Source organism: Scomber japonicus, chromosome 3 (genome assembly GCF_027409825.1).
Source record: "Scomber japonicus isolate fScoJap1 chromosome 3, fScoJap1.pri, whole genome shotgun sequence".
Taxonomy (NCBI): Eukaryota; Metazoa; Chordata; class Actinopteri; order Scombriformes; family Scombridae; genus Scomber; species Scomber japonicus.
Genome location: NC_070580.1, coordinates 17,610,592 through 17,627,976, shown reverse-complemented (window position 1 = coordinate 17,627,976; position 17,385 = coordinate 17,610,592). Strand labels below are relative to the sequence as shown.

Here is a 17,385-nt window from a genome sequence, read left to right as displayed (position 1 = left end):
TCCATTTATACAACTGTAATAGCAAAAAGTGCTAAAGAGCAGGAATTGGCAGTTCTTTGGCTCAGTCATGGAGAAACTGTATTTGGTGCCATAGAGAACCACACTTATGATGAGCTAAAACTGAACTGAAAAACCAAATGCTTTTGAAATTCCTCTTCATAAAAACATAAAAGTTTCTGCACATTTAGTTCAGTTTATAATGATGGAACGGAGGAATTGTTTAATCACTAAAATGATCATTTAGAGTATGGACTGGTTCTGTGGCTTCTGTGTAGCCTGCAAAGGACCCCTGAAAAGCAGCAATTCTTGAAGCCATAAGAATATAAACTTTGAGACTTTTATGAAATGAAATGAAAATATTATTTCTGATAAACATATGGGGAAGATCTAGCTAATCTACACATTTTTCTGCACCACACAAAAGTTCATGTGCTCAAGTCAAGTTGGAGGATCTATGAAAATTCAGTTATTCAGTCTGTCAGTGTCTTTCCCAAACTTAATTTCTGACCACTTTTAGAAGAGGTCTGTGATTATTTTTGAACTCAATTCTGATGTCTAGATTCAACAGGTTTGCTTCTTGGACAGCACTAACAGGAAAAACATCAGGTTTAAAACATTGATCTTTCTTTTACACGTGTAAAGTATGATTATTAAATGGTTGTGCAGAGCTTCTTTTTTTTTTAAGCAGTGCTATCAAGCATAAAGTAAAGCTGATAGTTAATGAAACTCTCCTTATTGTGTTCAATGTGTGCAAAATCAAATTGTAGCCTGACACATTTCAGATGCTTCTGCACTGTGTTAACAAGACAGGAGAATTTATTGTAGAAAACCACTGATTCTGAGAAACACCCCATCCCTTCTCCATCACCAGAGACTTTCTACAACTAACGTGTTTTCCAGGAAAAATTCAAATAAAACATTTTTTGGATTAAACCCGTGAGGACGGTAGTAAACTGCCACTCAACACTGCACTCATTCAGTCGTAGCAGCATGTGTCAAATGCCAAGCACATTATTCTTTGATACATTAGCAGAATCGGTTCTTTGCTAACAATTCAATGAAAAATCAACACTACATTTCTGTTGAGCAGGATGAAGAAAATATTGTGCAAACCTTTAAGCCTATTGTATACAACTGGATTGGATACAACTTCAGTACTTAAATTATTGATCTCAAAGATGATTAAAATCACCCACAAAGATCCTCTGTTTGAAGACATGTCAGCTGGTAGTTCATGTCCTCAAGTCTAGTAAATAAGGTTTGATCAGGGTGAAGAAAGGCACAATACAATGAGATAACACCAAAATCATTAAAAAATAACTTAAATGAAAAAAGTTGGTTTGCAGTTTTATGTAGTTATGAAGAGGAATCTCAGAGATATTAAACTCTTCACTAATCTCTAAAATTGTGGCAGTGATGCTCCGTTACCAGTGAGAAAAACACATTGTGATGTTTTCTCACCTTGAGAGAAATGTGCAGGTCATTAATGTATTCTATAAAATAGTTTAATATAATCATAGTATTCTGGCAGGTATCAGTGCAACAAAAGCAGTCATACAAAAGAAAAACAAACATATCATACTTGGCGCCACACGGCATTCACACAAATGAAGGCCTTCATTTTTCACTTTACTTCCAAAAACACAGGGTCTCTCACGTTCTCTCTCTCTCTCTCTCTCTCTCTCTCTCACACACACACAAACAAACACACACACACACCACACTCGCACTCAGATCTGTTCACCGCCCCCCCCCTCCCCAGCCCACCCAAACTTACAAATAAAAAGTGCGTTTCTAATCCACAGACAACCCCTCAAACATCTATTCGACTACGACCTGGTTCTTGAGTTTGGTCTGCACTTCATGTAGCGTTATAAAAACCACACTGTATGCAATCTACTCCTAGTTGGAAAAAACTTAATGTTTGTTAGGGAATCAATTAGTTGAAAAAAGTGCTTTTTAGAAGAAGGCATCAAAATCTCTACAGACGCTATCGACTTCACAGTTAACTTTTTAATGTCATATCTGTTAAAGAGCACAAGAGGGGAACGTTATCAGGTTATGGGCTGCAGTCAGATTTATCAACTGTAATTTGTGCGTCGGGTTTGAATCCTGAATTTTGGAGCAAGGCACGTCTGCAGATGAAAAAGTGCATTGGCTCTTCATCTGCATTAGAACACATTTGATTAAAAGTGCATTTTAAATTGATTCATTGTTCAAAGTGCATTAAAATTTTCAGGAACACATGTGAGCTTTCCATTCATAGTACATGTCATATACATAAATATACATATCAGTGCCTGTTTGAGATACTTCCATGCCTTCACTGCCCCTTTAAGCCCCCTGTGCAGACCAAACCCAACCAGGTCCTTGTCTCAGTGTAAAAATAGCTCTAGGTGAAGCAGGTTGTCCACCCTTTATCCTCAGTCAAGGATGTGCTCTCCGCGAACGATGTGTGAAGAAAATTCATAGCGGTCCTGGCTCCGGTGGCCACAGATGTTGCACTCAAAAGGCTGGCGAAAACCGTGGCAGCCCATGTGGATGGTAAACATGACATGGTCCAGGAAAAGCACACGACAGTGCTCACATCGAAAAGAGCGCACTGCTCGGCCCTCCCCGTCAACAACCCGATAAGCCTCCCTGCAGGTGGAGGAAGGTGCTGTAGGTGAGCTGGGAGTTGGAGCAAGAGCAGGAGGTGGGGGTACCGAGTGACCTCCATCCTCTCTTTCCACCTCCCTGTCTTTGGCGTGGCTGGGGCCGTGTCTGTCCCTACTCCTGTGGTGTACAATCAGAGGAGGCGCTGGGTTATGGTTGTGGGAGTGGAGGAGATGATGGCCGTTGTTACTGTGCAGAGTCGGAGTCAGAGCAGTACTGTTGCACGGCTCATCTGGCATGCTTTCGGTGTCCGTAGAGTCCTGGCAACCGTTGCTTGGTGAGGACGCGTGACTTCGACCCACAGGAAGGTCCTCGTGACCTTCTGCTGCCTCCCTTCCCCCGACACCCGCACCTCCCAGCCCAGCTCCCGTCCCTGTACAATCCAGGCGCGGGCCGAGAGCAACAGGAGTGTGAGCGGAGCTGTGGATCGGCCCGAGTTCTGATAAACATGAAGGGTGAGTAGTGGGATGGTGTAGAGGCCTCAGTGTGTCTGATACCCCTCCTCCTCCGTTACCTGCTAGACCTGCGTACTCTCCTCCCAGACCAGTAAAGTGCGGGCCTTCGAGGTCCCCTGGGTGCATCTCCCCATCTTTATCCAGACCAGTACTGAGCTCATAAGGTGCATCTCCAAGGTTGAGACGTATGTGCTTCTGTCCTGCAATAAAGAACCACAATCTTTTGATATTGTACTATGGAAACTTCTCACAGAAGCATTTCCCTAAAAATATTTGGGCTCGGCCAAATAGATGAACAGCCTGAAAAGGTTTTTGATTCATTGCGGATCTGGTAGTTGGCAGCGGTTAGTTATGTTGATTGATTTCAAAATCATTTTCTTATTAAATTTACCCCCTAAAAACATTTTAGTTAAGATGACTGGTATGGATTCTGTTATTAGTCTAGTTATGGTGGTCAAACGTGTTATCCCAGAGGGGTTACACAGCGCAGGACAAACAAAGATCCTACAGTCAAGAGAGAGACTCTGAGAGGCTGTACTAGGCACAACAGGGCTGAGGCTCATGGGAATATAAGTCTGTAGTTTTGCAGGTACTTGGTTATTAACTGAAGTTTCTTTTCAGAGGTTCATCAAAGTCACTGCAATTCATCCTGAGCAGGGCGTGAATAGCTGTAAAAATTCTCATGGCAATCCATACCAAGTGGTGGACCGACAGACCATGTAAAAATAAAACTTTGAATTATGGTGTATAATAAAGTTTATGAATGGTCACTATTCACTTGTCAGCTATTTAATTGAAATGCCTGTCTTAAGCCAGTGTTCACAACTCCCTGGGACAGCCATGTGCAACAATAAATTTCAACGCAAAGCACAGAATAAACTGATTCTGATTCACATTGATATTTGGTTTGAAGTGAATCATACAGCTTGTGATATAGCTACATAAAACCCAGAAATCTGGATCTCATACCACTAAGACCAAAAGATCAATGCTTATACACATGGTGCCCAATTCCAGGAGTGATTGTGGCTTTCTCAGTTTCCTCAACCTGTCCGCTCTGAGACCAAATGCTCACCTACAAATTTTTGTGGTGTGGATCTCTTGCGTTTGGTGATGCTGTTGGCGAGCCGATCGATAAATGCCATCTTGTCTGAGGAGGGTTGCAGTAGAGAGTCTGGTATAAACTCTAGCTCCCTCATCTCCTCTCCTGCACAAGATACAAACAAACTGTTGTATATTTTAGGTTTTAAGCAATCCTAAAAGTTGAAAGCTGGTTTTCATTAGACTCTAAACCAACACTGGATATAAAAGTTGCTGAAAGTGAGGGATTGTGTGCATTATCCTGTTATGGAGGTAGATTACATTTCTACATTATATGCTGTTACAATCCCTTCAGAAACACAACATATTGTGATTTACCTGAGAAAATGTTTTGTCCCTCTGACATGTTATCTCCATTAATGTCACACAACACACACCTGGATTCTGAGCACTGGTTGGCTGCTTTGACTCCAGGCTCTGTAAGTAGCTGTGGCAACGCTCACGGTGCTCCTCCAAGGTGCTCTGCTGCTTGTAACTACGGCCACAGTAACTGCACTTATAGGGCTTCCCTACAGTTGGAGAGGACACTGAGGACAAAGTAGGAAGATAACATTATTATTGTTTTTGTCCACTATTACACAAAAAAGTCAATTATCAGGGTTGAATCTACCCTACCTGCATGGGTACGAAGGTGGCCAGTAAGCGCATCTCGTCTTCGACAAGCATAGCTGCAGAAGGGACATTTAAAGGGCTTCTCCCCTGAGTGCAGCTTGATGTGACGGAGCAGGTTACCCTTTTGAGTGAAGGAGGCACCACACTGATTACACTGGAATGGTCGCTCACCTGTGGAAAGATCAAACCTGTTAACACAACTTCTCTAACTACATCTATGATGTCTGGCACACTGCCTCACATACAGATCCATCTATTAAACTGCAAGAACACACAGCTTTTAAAATGTCATCCATCATCCGATTAGTTCCCCCCCCTGGCCAAGTAGGTTTAAATAAGGTGTCAGCTCTCCACATTTAACTCAAAAAAAAAAAAAGTATGAGTGTGCATTGACATTTCTTATTCAGCAAATCAATATCAGTATTTTCAACAAATATTCAACCCCATTTCATGCTAAAGCTCAAAATCTTTTGTTCTTCTTTTTTTAAAGGGATAGTTTGGGTTTTTTGGCATGAAGTTGCATGAAATCCTCACCATCAGTATCGTGCATCAGCAGTGGCTTTTCCCCCACTGCGTCCTGTGAGCGGAGTTCCGGCTAGTTTCTGGGGTCACAAAGATAAAGCGTTTTGCTTCGAAAAACAATATGAGTTCAAAAGAGTAATACATTTGCATCACAAAATCGTTGTCTGTAAAAAAGTCAGACCTCACAATCACCTGGCACTATTTTCCCTCCCTTCGTATCACTGCGCACTGCCGCCCGTTGACAGCTGGGCACCTTTCCATCAGCTGTTTCACGGTGTTTACATGCTTGTATATGCGAGAGAGCTAACGTGAGAACTAGAGAGAGGTAAATATATTATTAGATAAGAAAATATATTAAAAAATGGTGAGGATTTGCGATTATGCAGACAGCAGCTGGTACGCTGGCCTCCACATCAATTGAGATCTCTTGCATCTGTGGCATGACAAGTTCCCATTCGTGGCAGCATTAGCTCTCCACCTCTGTCTGCATTAATTGACACTTTGAACAAGTGCACCACCATTTATCGCTCACTCTGTCTCTCATCACAGCTACAGCTGCAGGTCCAACTTCAGCTTGGACGTCTGTCTCTTTCCTCTCTCTCTGCCCGTTCTAACTCCATCTGACAAAGCTCGGTATCTGTATATTCGGGTTCATAATGGTATCCCTTTGGCTCTGTGGTAAAAGTCTTCATCACTCGTTTCATAGTCAGACATATTTACGTTTACCATCTGAGGATGTAGGCGGCAGCGCACAGTGATACGAAGGGAGGGAAAATAGTTCCAGGTGATTGTGAGGTCTGACTTTTTTTACGGACAACACTTTTGTGATGCAAATGTATTACTCATTTGAACACATATTGTTTTTTGAAGCAAAACGCTTTATCTTTCTGATCCCAGAAACTAGCCGGAACTACTTTCTTCAACACCAAAAGCGGGCCAGAACAGTGGGGGAAAAGCCACTGCTGATACACGACACTGATGGTGATGATGTCATACAACATCATGTCAAAACACCCGAACTATCCCTTTAATCCATTTCACAAAAATGAAACTCATTTTATGCTTTCTCACAGTGAAGGCTTGTCTGAACTAAATGGATCAGTTACCTGTGTGACTGCGTTTGTGCACCATGAGAACATTCGGCCCAATACAGATCATTCCACAAATGTCACACTTGAGCTTCCCATTTGGCAGTCTGGTGGCTCCAGTTGGCATGGTTTCAGGATTAGTGAGCTCCCTGTAGCCTCCAACTGCCTCAGTTCCTTGTTCTGCGCCTCCTTCCTCTACCCGCTCCCCTCTTTCATCCTCAGTACTGCGACCTGGGTCTTCATCACTGTACAACTCCACTTTTATGGAGTTGGCTACGGAGGCACAACAGCAAAAATTAAAAAGGGGCTTGAGAGAGATAAACTGTTGACCAATATGTTGAAGGACAAATGAAGTGGCACAGAAGGGTTAAAACAGGTTTATAGCACGTGACTTATATGATTAGAGTAAGGCTTATTTATCAAGTTGATACTGATATGCTTTACAATATTATCGTTTGTGTTAGTACCTTTGTATTTCTTCATGAACCAGTAGATCTTTTAGAAGTTTGCATACATTCAGCAATCAATGTTTTACAATATTTACTGTGGACAAACCAAGTTCAGCCTTTATTCTGGGTATTTGAAGCTACTTATAGCTGTCCTATATGTCTTATATTCTTTAGGCAATAAACAGATATTGGCTATTAGTCTAATTTTTATTCAGTCATGACAGCTCTAGTTTGAGGAATGTTTTCATGTAATTAAACAAGGAAAACAATCGACTGATTGATAGATAACAATGATTTGACATAATACAACCTCCATATTTTTGCACCAGCCATGATACTTTTGCAAGAAAGTCTTTCACACTTTACACAAAACTGTGGGATTCACACAAAGTTTCTCACTGACCACTAAGGGAGCGACTAGGAGAGGTCTCCTTGCTGTTGGGAGTGCTCACTGTTGGGCCTCCAAGGGCCCCAGAAAACTCCCTCTCCATTGAAGAGTCTCCACTAGCTGCAACCAAAAATAAAACAAAAGAAAAACTTTTCATTTAAATATGGTGAGAGCTGAGGTTAATAATACAGTATGTGTGGTAAAATAAGGAGACCTACCTGATATGTAAGACCGGCCATTGCAGTCATCACCATCCATACTAGTTCAAACTTATTACTGAAATGACAGTTATGTCAGAGGTAAATCATCTCTCTCACGCACTGATTCACTAGTTTATAATTAAACACATTCATAACTTAATGTATCATAACACCTCAGCAATCCCCATTAATATCCAGAAAATCAGAGAGTAGTTATCAGTAGAGGTCCAATGTGATTGAGTTAAATTGGTACTGCAAGGACATTCACAAGTTAGATGTTTTCAAAAAACTTCCATTGACAAAAAATAATAAAATATTGAAAGCTAGCATAAATATTAGCTGTCTACCATTAATTGTTTAAATGCATAGGTACATTTGGACTGCAACATGTATTTGTAAAATTAGCTCCTAACAATAAATATGCTGAAGATGACGCTAGCTGGTGTAGCTAGGTTAAGTAATCGTTACAGAAAATAGTTTACACGCTGCTAACTTAGCCCCAACTTTAACCTTAGCGGCCACACGTCAGCTGACTGACTCTTATAATCTGTTTGACTTATGACAACACTGATAAACTAACTCAATATTAAAACTATCTATAATTAGGGAGACAGATTGGTCTCAAGTCCAGATTGTAAAAGAGAAAGATAGCGTTTACGTTGTCGACACTTAAATATCTGTAAGTTTACGAGTCGGCCTCGGTGGCTAACACGTTAGCTTACTGCATGTGATGGACATTATCGTTAGCCGAGTTAGCTAAAGTCAACACCACAGCGTTACAACAGTTTTCCATCCTCGACAGCTTCCTAAACAGCGTAAAACAAACTAACGGCTATGTCATACGGGTGATCACGGAATGCAGATAACGTTGAGTGGTGCTACTAGATGACTGTCTGTCGCTATATTGGACATGCAAGTCTCTACTGCGCTTTGTTTAACGCTAGCATAACAAACCAGCGTTAGCCTGAGCTAGCTTAGCAACCACAGCCAATGTTTCCTAAACGGTTGCTATGGCAGCCACCGCCTCCCTACATGCTACAGCTAGCTGCTGGTTTGCTCCACCTCGCTCTCTCCGGCCTCAAAACCGTGAAGCTTAGCGGAGGCAGACAACTTTTAAGATGCTTTTTTAGAAGATGTGCAGTCCATTTGTCACTTGTGCATTACCTGTCCCTGTCAGGGCCGTTTCAGTGAGGTTATTCTGTTGTTGCATCTGCCTGTTTATAACGGCAGCATCTCCGGCAGCGTTTTACCCAAGCTCCAAACAACTTCCGGTTACATCCCAACTGTTACTGCCAATCAGCCAATGTGTGTGATATTCAAGTGATATTCAACTCATCAGCATGTTCATTTATTCACAAATAAAAATGACAACATGAATAGATGCTTTTTTATTACTATCTTTTATTTTTTTACTTGCAATTTTTTATGTTGTAACATATCAATCATTCAACATTGTGTACAAAATGCAAACTGTTGCGACAATCCACATGAATATTTTACAAAACATGCGTCTTCCAGTAATACATGTATAAATCATATACAGAGGCAAATGGAAAAAGAAAAGAAACAGAAACAAAACAAAAAATAAAACAAGTATCAAATGAGAGTATAAATAACTTCCTTAACTTTTTTCTCTTCAGAATAACTGTGTTCAGATAAACATAGCTCGGGGTATTACTTACATTTTTTGATGCTGGTGTCAAATAATGCATGCCAAACTAATATATTTTTAACACCATAAACTGAGGAATATAAAAGTATTTTTCAGATAAATAAACCAGGAATAAATCAGGGAATAAGGAAATAAGTCAGGAAATACCTGATCAAAGACTTGGCAGCATAGTTGCTGGCATTAGAGTGAATGATCAAGCATACTGATGGTGCCTCAAAACGCAGCCTCACAAATCTCTGAAGTTCAGAGATTTATCAGCTTTTGTATCGTTCAGAGTCTGAACGATACAAAAGCTGATAAAACAAGTGTGATGTAGCCTAGACATCAAAGCATTTAGTGTTTTAAGCAGTACACCCTTATCTTCACGAGTACAAGAAGTACGAAAATGTATTTACTGTGTGCATGTGTACTCTTAGCTTAACCAAAAAGCTAAGTCGCCATATATGTGTCTGATGTCCTTACCATCTGAAAAGTTTTCATAGTCATTAACCCCCTTAGGAAAACCCCAAGATTTGTAACAAAAAGGCCCAGTCTCCATTGATTTATTTGATATTTTTCATTCACTGACACATCTCCTTTACATTTGTTTTATAATGCGATAGCAAAAACAAATTAACAAAAAAACAAATAAAAAAACAAAAAAACATTCCACAATTAATAGTCAAGACTCATATTGAGTAAACATGTGATTATCTCTTGAGACAGGACAAACAGACAGTGAGAGAGAGTGGCAAAAAAGGATTGAGAAAACTAAAAAGACAGATTTTTTGTGAGAGGATAATTGTTCCCCCCCACCCCCAAAAATATGACAGTTGAACTGACAGCACTGCCTTATTCAATCAGGATTCAGACATTAGAAGAACCTGTAAAGGTAGAAAGATAAGGCATTTTTGTGCCCCTGACCCATTAGCTTTAATGAAAAAAAATGATTTTGTGGATAGATAAGCATGCTATTTTCTATTTCATTATCATATAGATATATATATCACATAAATTATATTTCATTAACTGAAATAAGAATTAAAAAACCCTGAAAACTAAACTAAATACTAACTACTAGAAAACTAAATTAAAAACCACAATGAACACTGCAAAATGAACTAAAACTAAATAGAATTGCAGATGAAATCAGATTAGTTTTCATTGTCACTGTAAAATAAAAATAAAACTACTTAATCACTTGTTAAACTAAAACTGAACTGAAATAAGACAAAAACAAACTGAAAAACTAATGAACATTTCAAAACTATAACCCTCCTCTGTACAAGCTCTTCAAATGTTATAGGGGTCAGTGACAAACAAAGATTGGCAAAAAAATATCTTAAAAATGGTCTTAAAAGCAGCATCAGGTTTTTTTAAAACGTGCATTTTGTATTTTTATTTTATTTTAATGTCATTTGAAATGACATTTGCAACATTTTCTTTTACCAAAATTAAGACTGAATGCTCCAGAAAATGATTTCCCAGATTAAATTTAATATTTAGAACAATTGTATTCCATTACCTTTATTTAATATGAAAAAAGTTATAATCTAAGATTGCGCCACACTAGTTGTTATGGTGTTTTATTGAAAATTTAGCGTTTATAAGCAAGTTTAATTTTTGGTAAAAAGTTTTTATGGTTACACCACTTAAACATTTTTGCCATAATCCTGTAAATGTATTAAAGGCACAAATTATATGCTGGATCCACAAAAAAAGAATGTGTACAAGATATTCATACCTTTATTTTCAATTTGTATCCCCTTTAAATTTGACTAAGACCACACGGACATAAAAACACGTCATTGGCCCATAGATGAGGATCTCATGTCGTTGGGTCAGGGTTAAACTTTCAGTGGTGATTGTGGCCTGAACCTCAGTCTGGAAAAGTCCACAGGATGGCTGTCAGAAACATGCTGCGACGCACAAAGAGTGACCTCTACTGTACAAATTGGCCAGAAAACACGTCCATGTCAGCCCTGACGTATGAGCTGGTTTTACGACGGTGTGCTTACACAATGACAGTTTCCGTCACTTTGACTCGCGAATCGTAACCGCGTTGAACGAGCGTTTTTCTGTTGCCAAAATCAGCTGCGACGACAATTTCGTCCTTTCAAACTATCGATCAACACAGATTCACACAGCAGATAAAGAGAACAGTCCAGTTTTGGGATAAGTACACGCTGTACTTGCTGCAGTGAAACTCTGAAGTTGAGCTCGAGGCCCAGCGGAGAGCTCGAGCGGCGGCTCCCAAAAAGTTTGTTGTTGTCACGTGACGCGAGACGAATGTGGCGATAAAAGTTTGTTTAGATAGTAAAACTAGGTGGCGTACTTCATTATTAAACCCCGTTCAACATCGTTGCACCACAATGCCTCAACCAAAATACCGAAAGATCGCAGTGATAGGTTACAGGTCTGTAGGTGAGTAAAGTGTGCTAACCGGCTAACAGGCTAACGTCCTGGCTTTGTTTTCCGTGTATCGGGCTGACTCCACTCACGATAGATTACCCATGGTAATGTTGATTTGTGTTACACGTGGTTGCTCAGACGCTGGTTATTAAGCCACACGGAACACAAATCAGCCGTATGTTGTTGTGTAGCTGTAGCCATATGTTAGTTGTTGCAACCTGGTCTGCGACAACAAAGTTTCCTCAGCCGGTGAGGTCCTGACATGGTGCCAAGTGTTTGGGTCTTTTTCAGTCTAGCGTGACAAACATAAGTAGTTGATTATGTAATGTCCCAAAATGAGAGAAAATCAGCTTTTAACGACATGTGCCAAAGTTAATACGAGTCTCATATAGTATAAACCCCACAAATTATGCGACCCATGAGGATTTAGCTAATATCACAGTCATATATTTGGTCATATTTCCATTGTTAACGTATTTATTATATTTTATCACATACTGTACTCAGTTAGCAGCTGTAATTGTAAAATGGTGATTCCATAGTATTAAGATATGGTCACAGATTTTGATAGAGACAGATACATAGGGGGTCAAAAGTGTGTTAAATGTGGTAGGTCTGTGTGGAGCACTAACACCACACCTGTATCACATCTCTTGGTCTTAGTTGATGCTCAATCTGACAGATTTTGGTACATCAAAATATTAGCTATCGAAATTTTCGACCTATGTACACACTGCATAGGTACCTGTGTTAAAATGTTTTGTCCTTTGTAGGTTTTCATAGGACGGCATAAACTGTTTGTGTTGCACTTATGTATTGTAATGACAAGGCCTGTTGCTAAAAAAAATGTTGTGTTAAAATGGTAGTCATGTCATGTTATGTTCATTTTCTTCGCACAGGAAAGTCATCTCTTACAATACAGTTTGTGGAAGGACAGTTTGTTGACTCCTATGATCCCACCATTGAAAACAGTAAGTGTCATTTAAACATGTTTGTAAGGCATTGCAGGTCAAAACAATCTGACAGGATTTTGCTGAATGTTAAGAAATGTTCTTTAAAACTTGTTCATTCCCCTCCCCAGCCTTTAATAAAATGGTCAGCGTTAATGGTCAAGACTTCAATCTTCAGCTGGTTGATACTGCTGGACAGGTGAGTTGTTTATCCGATCCTGATTGACAAATTGCCCATTTAAAGTGTCGCTTTTCTAGAAGTTATGATCTTCTTTGCCTGACTCTGTTTGATGATGTTTTATATTTGGTCATACCCAATGAGATAATAATACACCTCCTCTATCTGTAGGACGAGTACTCAATTTTTCCACAATCCCACTCATTGGACATCCATGGCTATGTCCTTGTCTATTCCGTGACTTCTATGAAAAGGTGAGTAGATGGTTATGTTTTCACATCTGTATGAATATTGTTGCACGCACAGTCAAAAGTCTCAGGTATCACAATGTTTGTGTTTTCTGTATTCATGAAGTTACTTTCAAGTCAATTTCACTTAATTTGGGAATTTCCAAATGAGTGAATTGTCAGAAAAATAGATGCATTTAATGTTTTGATCTTTTAAGTTATTTGTCAAGTTCCAGGTTATTAAAGGATTTTTTTCCACGTTTATTTGTTTTATTTTTTGTCAGAAATTTAAAAATGTCATCAAGAGATTAATCAAAATAATATTTAGATTAATTAAATATATTAATTAAATATACTAAAGTATAGGTTATTTGGACTGTATATGTATTATTCAAAGTTTCCAACATACAAACGTGATGTACTGATGGTATGCCTTCTCTCAGATAAATATTTAAAAGTACTTTAATGTCTGTCTCTGTTCAGTTTTGAAGTTGTTCAGGTTCTACACGACAAGCTGCTAGACATGGTTGGAAAGATTCAGTAAGTTTACTCAGATCTTTTAAAGTTCCATTTGTCCACAATTATATTATTTGTTTTTTCCATATTATTTTCTTTATTTCAACCATAATATATTCTTTTTAGGGTTCCAACCGTTCTTGTTGGGAACAAAAAAGATCTCCACATGGAAAGGTAATAAAACTAACACTGATAATGTCAGACTTTTTGCTCTTAAAATATACATTAACACTCAATATTAAACATTCAACATTTTCATGGAAAGTGCAGACCTCTGTTACCGTCGTTAAAGGAGATGTCTGGTAGTATTTTCTATGTTCTGTAGTGTCAACAAATTTTTGTCAAACAAAATTGTAACCATGAAATAAACAATGTATTAATTTTATCAAAAAGTACTGCCTGTATAGCCATTAGGGTTGCAAAGGGGTGGAAAATTTCCGGTAAATTTCTATGGGAAATTAAGCTGGGGAATTTTGGAAATATTCCAAATTGGAAACTTTCCATGGGAATTAAGGGAATTATGGGAATTAAATGGGAATTTATGGCAACTGAGGGTTTTTTGGTGGAAAGGTATCATCATATGATTGATTAATTGGATAAAAAAATTCCACCCCTTCATTAAAAAACAGAACATTATTTTAAGTTGACGATGAAAAAAGAAAAAAGCCTGAGCTGTTGAAGTTATATTAAATTATACAATTATTTATAATTTAATATTAAAAAAACTAAATGTTGTTATTCTTAATGGTTTCACGCACAACTCTGAAAAAATACAACAATGTGTCTGTGAAGCTGTACATCCCTGACAGGGGTGTGTCCAATGTGTCCTGGTGGAGATACAACTCATAAAATCCAAAATATACAAGATGTTTTTAAAACTATTAGTTATTGTTATTTACTTAGGTGCAAATGATATAACTAGTAACATCAAAGTTCCACTCCTGTCTGTTAAAGTGATATTTACTGTATAAATTGTGGTTTATTTGGTTTTGACCAGTTTTATTTTTTCCACCATAATGCTAAATATAGCACTTACACATAAAAATATCCCTAAATATATATTACCATATAATGTCATCAAAACCACAGGCTCAAAAGTCTGGCTTCAAGTTGTGTGCTCTGTGCTCAAAAGTGTGGTCTAGGATTGTAGAAATCACCTGTGCATGTGATGGAGGAATGCACAGTGCATGTAGGGGGCGTGGTCTCAGATAGCATAGATATTCAACTGTAGTGCATGATATCTGGTTGTTTTAGTTAGGATTATGGTAAACTATATTTAAGTTCCCTAATAAGAACATACCTTCAGTTTAGTAAATTCCCGGTTTATTCCCGTTAATTCCCATGGAAAGTTTCCAAGTTTGAAAATTCCCGGAATTTTGCAACCCTAATAGTCATGTCTTATTACTCTGTGCCATAAAGCTCCAAACACATCAGTGGACCACATTGTTGTGCCACTTTTTTTTTTTCTTTTTGAGTCAGTCCCTCATACTCTGTCCTGCTGCCATAAATACTCATGAGCACACCAAATCTGCAGCTAAGACCCCAAATATACACAATAGACCTGTTTGAGTAATGTTTGGTAGAATAACAGTGCCAAAGTGTTTAAGGAAATATTGAGCCTTAAAAAAACAGATACCCTTTCCTACAAGGTGCTATGGATAAACACCTTCTTTTCATGTATCAGAACGACAAGAACAAAAATATAGAATAACACCAGCCCTCTGCTTTAAAAGGAAAATATTATTTACTCATCTTTAATATTTCTGTCACCATCCACCTACACAAAAAGAATAATCTAAGTCACTCTGTTAGTGATGTGAAATAAGTTTTCTGTTTTGATTAAGTGATATTTCCATTTAATTTTTCTCAGGGTTATCAAGCCAGAGGAAGGAAAGAAACTTGCTGATTCCTGGGGTGCTGCTTTCATGGAGTCCTCAGCCAAGGAGAATGAGGTAATGATAGATATTTCTTTGCATACGTGGTCGTCGATGCAGTCGACATTATGATGTCCTAGCACACACACTCACACACTGCTGACAATATTCTTGCAATACAGACTGCTGTGGAGGTTTTCAAGCGAATCATATTGGAGATGGAGAAAGCCGACGGAAACGCACCGTCAGAGGAGAAGAAGTGTGCTGTGATGTAGAAGTGTACCCAGGACCTCAGTAAGCTTGTTTGCTGAAGACAGGAGGCACAACTTCACCAGCTTTCCAGTCGTGACCTCACAGACACCAAGATGCTGCAGCGGAAATCTGCTGCTGCTCCATTGTGATACCAGATTGATTTAAACAGCATGGCACCTGCCCAGACAGGGATACACTATTACACTAATTATAACCATATGGAGAAGTTTGAAAGAGCAAGGATTAGTCTTTGTTTTAGACAGAGAAGCACATTCATTGAACACTTTCTTTAAAATATTGAGATGTAATTTCTCACTGGGCATAATATTGATTTTTGAGTTTAAAACAAATGCTCAGAAAACAAAATAATATTGCCAAACATTTTAGTCCTAGGTAATCGTATCAAATTTTTCATGAATATATAATAACTAGATGTAAATCTTATATTGAGACATCATTGGCTTATGTCTCATAACTTTGAGTAGATGAATTCATATCCAGTGAGGGCTGGTTAATAACCTTTTTGAAGACTGGTGTATTATTTCATCAGGTCATTTTTGACAGTGATGGAGAGTCACAGTTCACATTGCTTTAAATGTGGTGTTAATATGTCACTATTTCTCACAAAAGGTGGATTTCCTCAAACACCCCAGAATGAGATTTCACACAAGAAATTTCACTGTAGTTTCTCAGTTCTTTTCACTGTAATTTTTATTAACTCATCTTCAGGTACCTCTCACCAATGAACTCTTGAGCTGTGTCTTCATGGATGGATGAATCTATTTGTACATTCAATGACTCACATTTTGGGCTCTTCTGCTAAGCGGATTAGTCTACTTCCATCGCTTCTACAGTTTTAATTTCTCTGTTTTGCCTGTAATAAAGCCGTTATCTTATGGAAGCCTCAGAGAAATTTAGTATAGATTAGAAAATATATTTCATATTATGTTATGGCCCTTTTATACATTATAAATAGTCTTAGAAATGGGTTTGGTACTATTGGTTAAATTTTGAGTGATGCAAGTTTGCACTCCCCTTCAACACAGTATGTGCTCACAAGTGCATTATTATTATGAACATAGTTGACTTGCAATATTTTTTTAAAATTGCATTTTATCTGTGTAAGAAAATGGCTAAGGGCCACTGAGTTAGCTTAGTAATTTTTGAACTCATGGTTTTGATGTGATGGTTCATGCAGGCTTGAGAAAGACGAACCAGGATGTCACGCAATGCATTAAATTCATATTGCGGACCTATGATCACTGTCAGACAATTGAGATCCTTAATGACTTGTTCTTCTTAGCTCCTGTAACCTTAAAAAGACATGATAGACTGTGGATTATTTCACCTTAATTCTCATGTTATTCCTCTAGTAGGTAATTGTAACATTTTAGTGCTTTGCTGAGTAAGTAGTTGATTGATGGATGATTGATGATGGTTGAACAGAAGCTGGTGATGCTGTGTCTTGTGCCTTACAGATCTTCAAACTCCCTCATCTGCTTCCCGTCATGACTAAAGGTGCTCTTAAAGGGGTTTTTTTTTTCCTTCTGTTGACTTGATCCCATGGTTTTAGGTGCACCTAAACACCAATATTCCCATGTTGGTCAATGTTAATTCAGAAATCTTGCTGTAAACAGTTTTGTATATAAATAAATCTGTTACTCATTTGATGTGTGGATTTTGGCTGAATTATTATTTAGGTAGCTAAACAAAAGTGCCCCCCTCCATTCAAAAATGTGATGTGGAAATTTGAAGCTTCCAGTGCACAAACACTGAATAAACTTAGTCAAGTGTTATTGGAACCGGTTTTCTTTTTTACCTTGTATTTAAAAAAAACAAACATCTTTATGCACCA

At 38.3% G+C, this 17,385-nt stretch overlaps 2 protein-coding genes across 3 annotated transcripts; one reads left to right on the top strand and one right to left on the bottom strand.

The window, feature by feature from the left end:
- Positions 1-1,792: 1,792 nt before the first annotated feature.
- LOC128356054 (zinc finger protein Eos-like) lies at positions 1,793-8,721 on the bottom strand. 2 transcript variants are annotated; one of them, XM_053316484.1, is made up of 8 exons: positions 8,635-8,721; positions 7,489-7,546; positions 7,286-7,390; positions 6,452-6,706; positions 4,827-4,994; positions 4,589-4,738; positions 4,186-4,317; positions 1,793-3,310 (listed from the first exon to the last, which is right to left on the bottom strand). In XM_053316484.1, exons 2-8 carry the CDS (start codon positions 7,526-7,528, stop codon positions 2,424-2,426), a joined length of 1,737 nt encoding a protein of 578 aa, XP_053172459.1. In that variant the 5' UTR covers positions 7,529-7,546; positions 8,635-8,721; the 3' UTR covers positions 1,793-2,423. The 2 variants fall into 2 exon arrangements, with proteins under 2 accessions (XP_053172459.1, XP_053172461.1); XM_053316486.1 differs by lacking the exon at positions 8,635-8,721 and adding an exon at positions 7,644-7,665.
- Positions 8,722-11,154: 2,433 nt separating this feature from the next.
- On the top strand, positions 11,155-17,200 carry rhebl1 (Ras homolog, mTORC1 binding like 1). The gene is made up of 8 exons (XM_053316492.1): positions 11,155-11,545; positions 12,433-12,504; positions 12,615-12,682; positions 12,833-12,915; positions 13,372-13,428; positions 13,531-13,578; positions 15,275-15,356; positions 15,461-17,200. The coding sequence occupies exons 1-8, from the start codon at positions 11,494-11,496 to the stop codon at positions 15,551-15,553; spliced, it is 555 nt and encodes a 184-aa protein (XP_053172467.1). The 5' UTR covers positions 11,155-11,493; the 3' UTR covers positions 15,554-17,200.
- Positions 17,201-17,385: the final 185 nt, after the last annotated feature.

Coding starts and splice junctions, on each gene's coding strand:
- LOC128356054 (XM_053316484.1), bottom strand. CDS start 7,528: ATGGATGGTGATGACTGCAATGGCCGGTCTTACATATCAG. Junction 7,391..7,488: donor TGGCCGGTCTTACATATCAG/GTAGGTCTCCTT, acceptor TTTTGGTTGCAG/CTAGTGGAGACTCTTCAATG. Junction 6,707..7,285: donor TCCTAGTCGCTCCCTTAGTG/GTCAGTGAGAAA, acceptor GTGCCTCCGTAG/CCAACTCCATAAAAGTGGAG.
- rhebl1 (XM_053316492.1), top strand. CDS start 11,494: ATGCCTCAACCAAAATACCGAAAGATCGCAGTGATAGGTTACAGGTCT. Junction 12,505..12,614: donor TGATCCCACCATTGAAAACA/GTAAGTGTCATT, acceptor TCCCCTCCCCAG/CCTTTAATAAAATGGTCAGC. Junction 13,579..15,274: donor AAAGATCTCCACATGGAAAG/GTAATAAAACTA, acceptor AATTTTTCTCAG/GGTTATCAAGCCAGAGGAAG.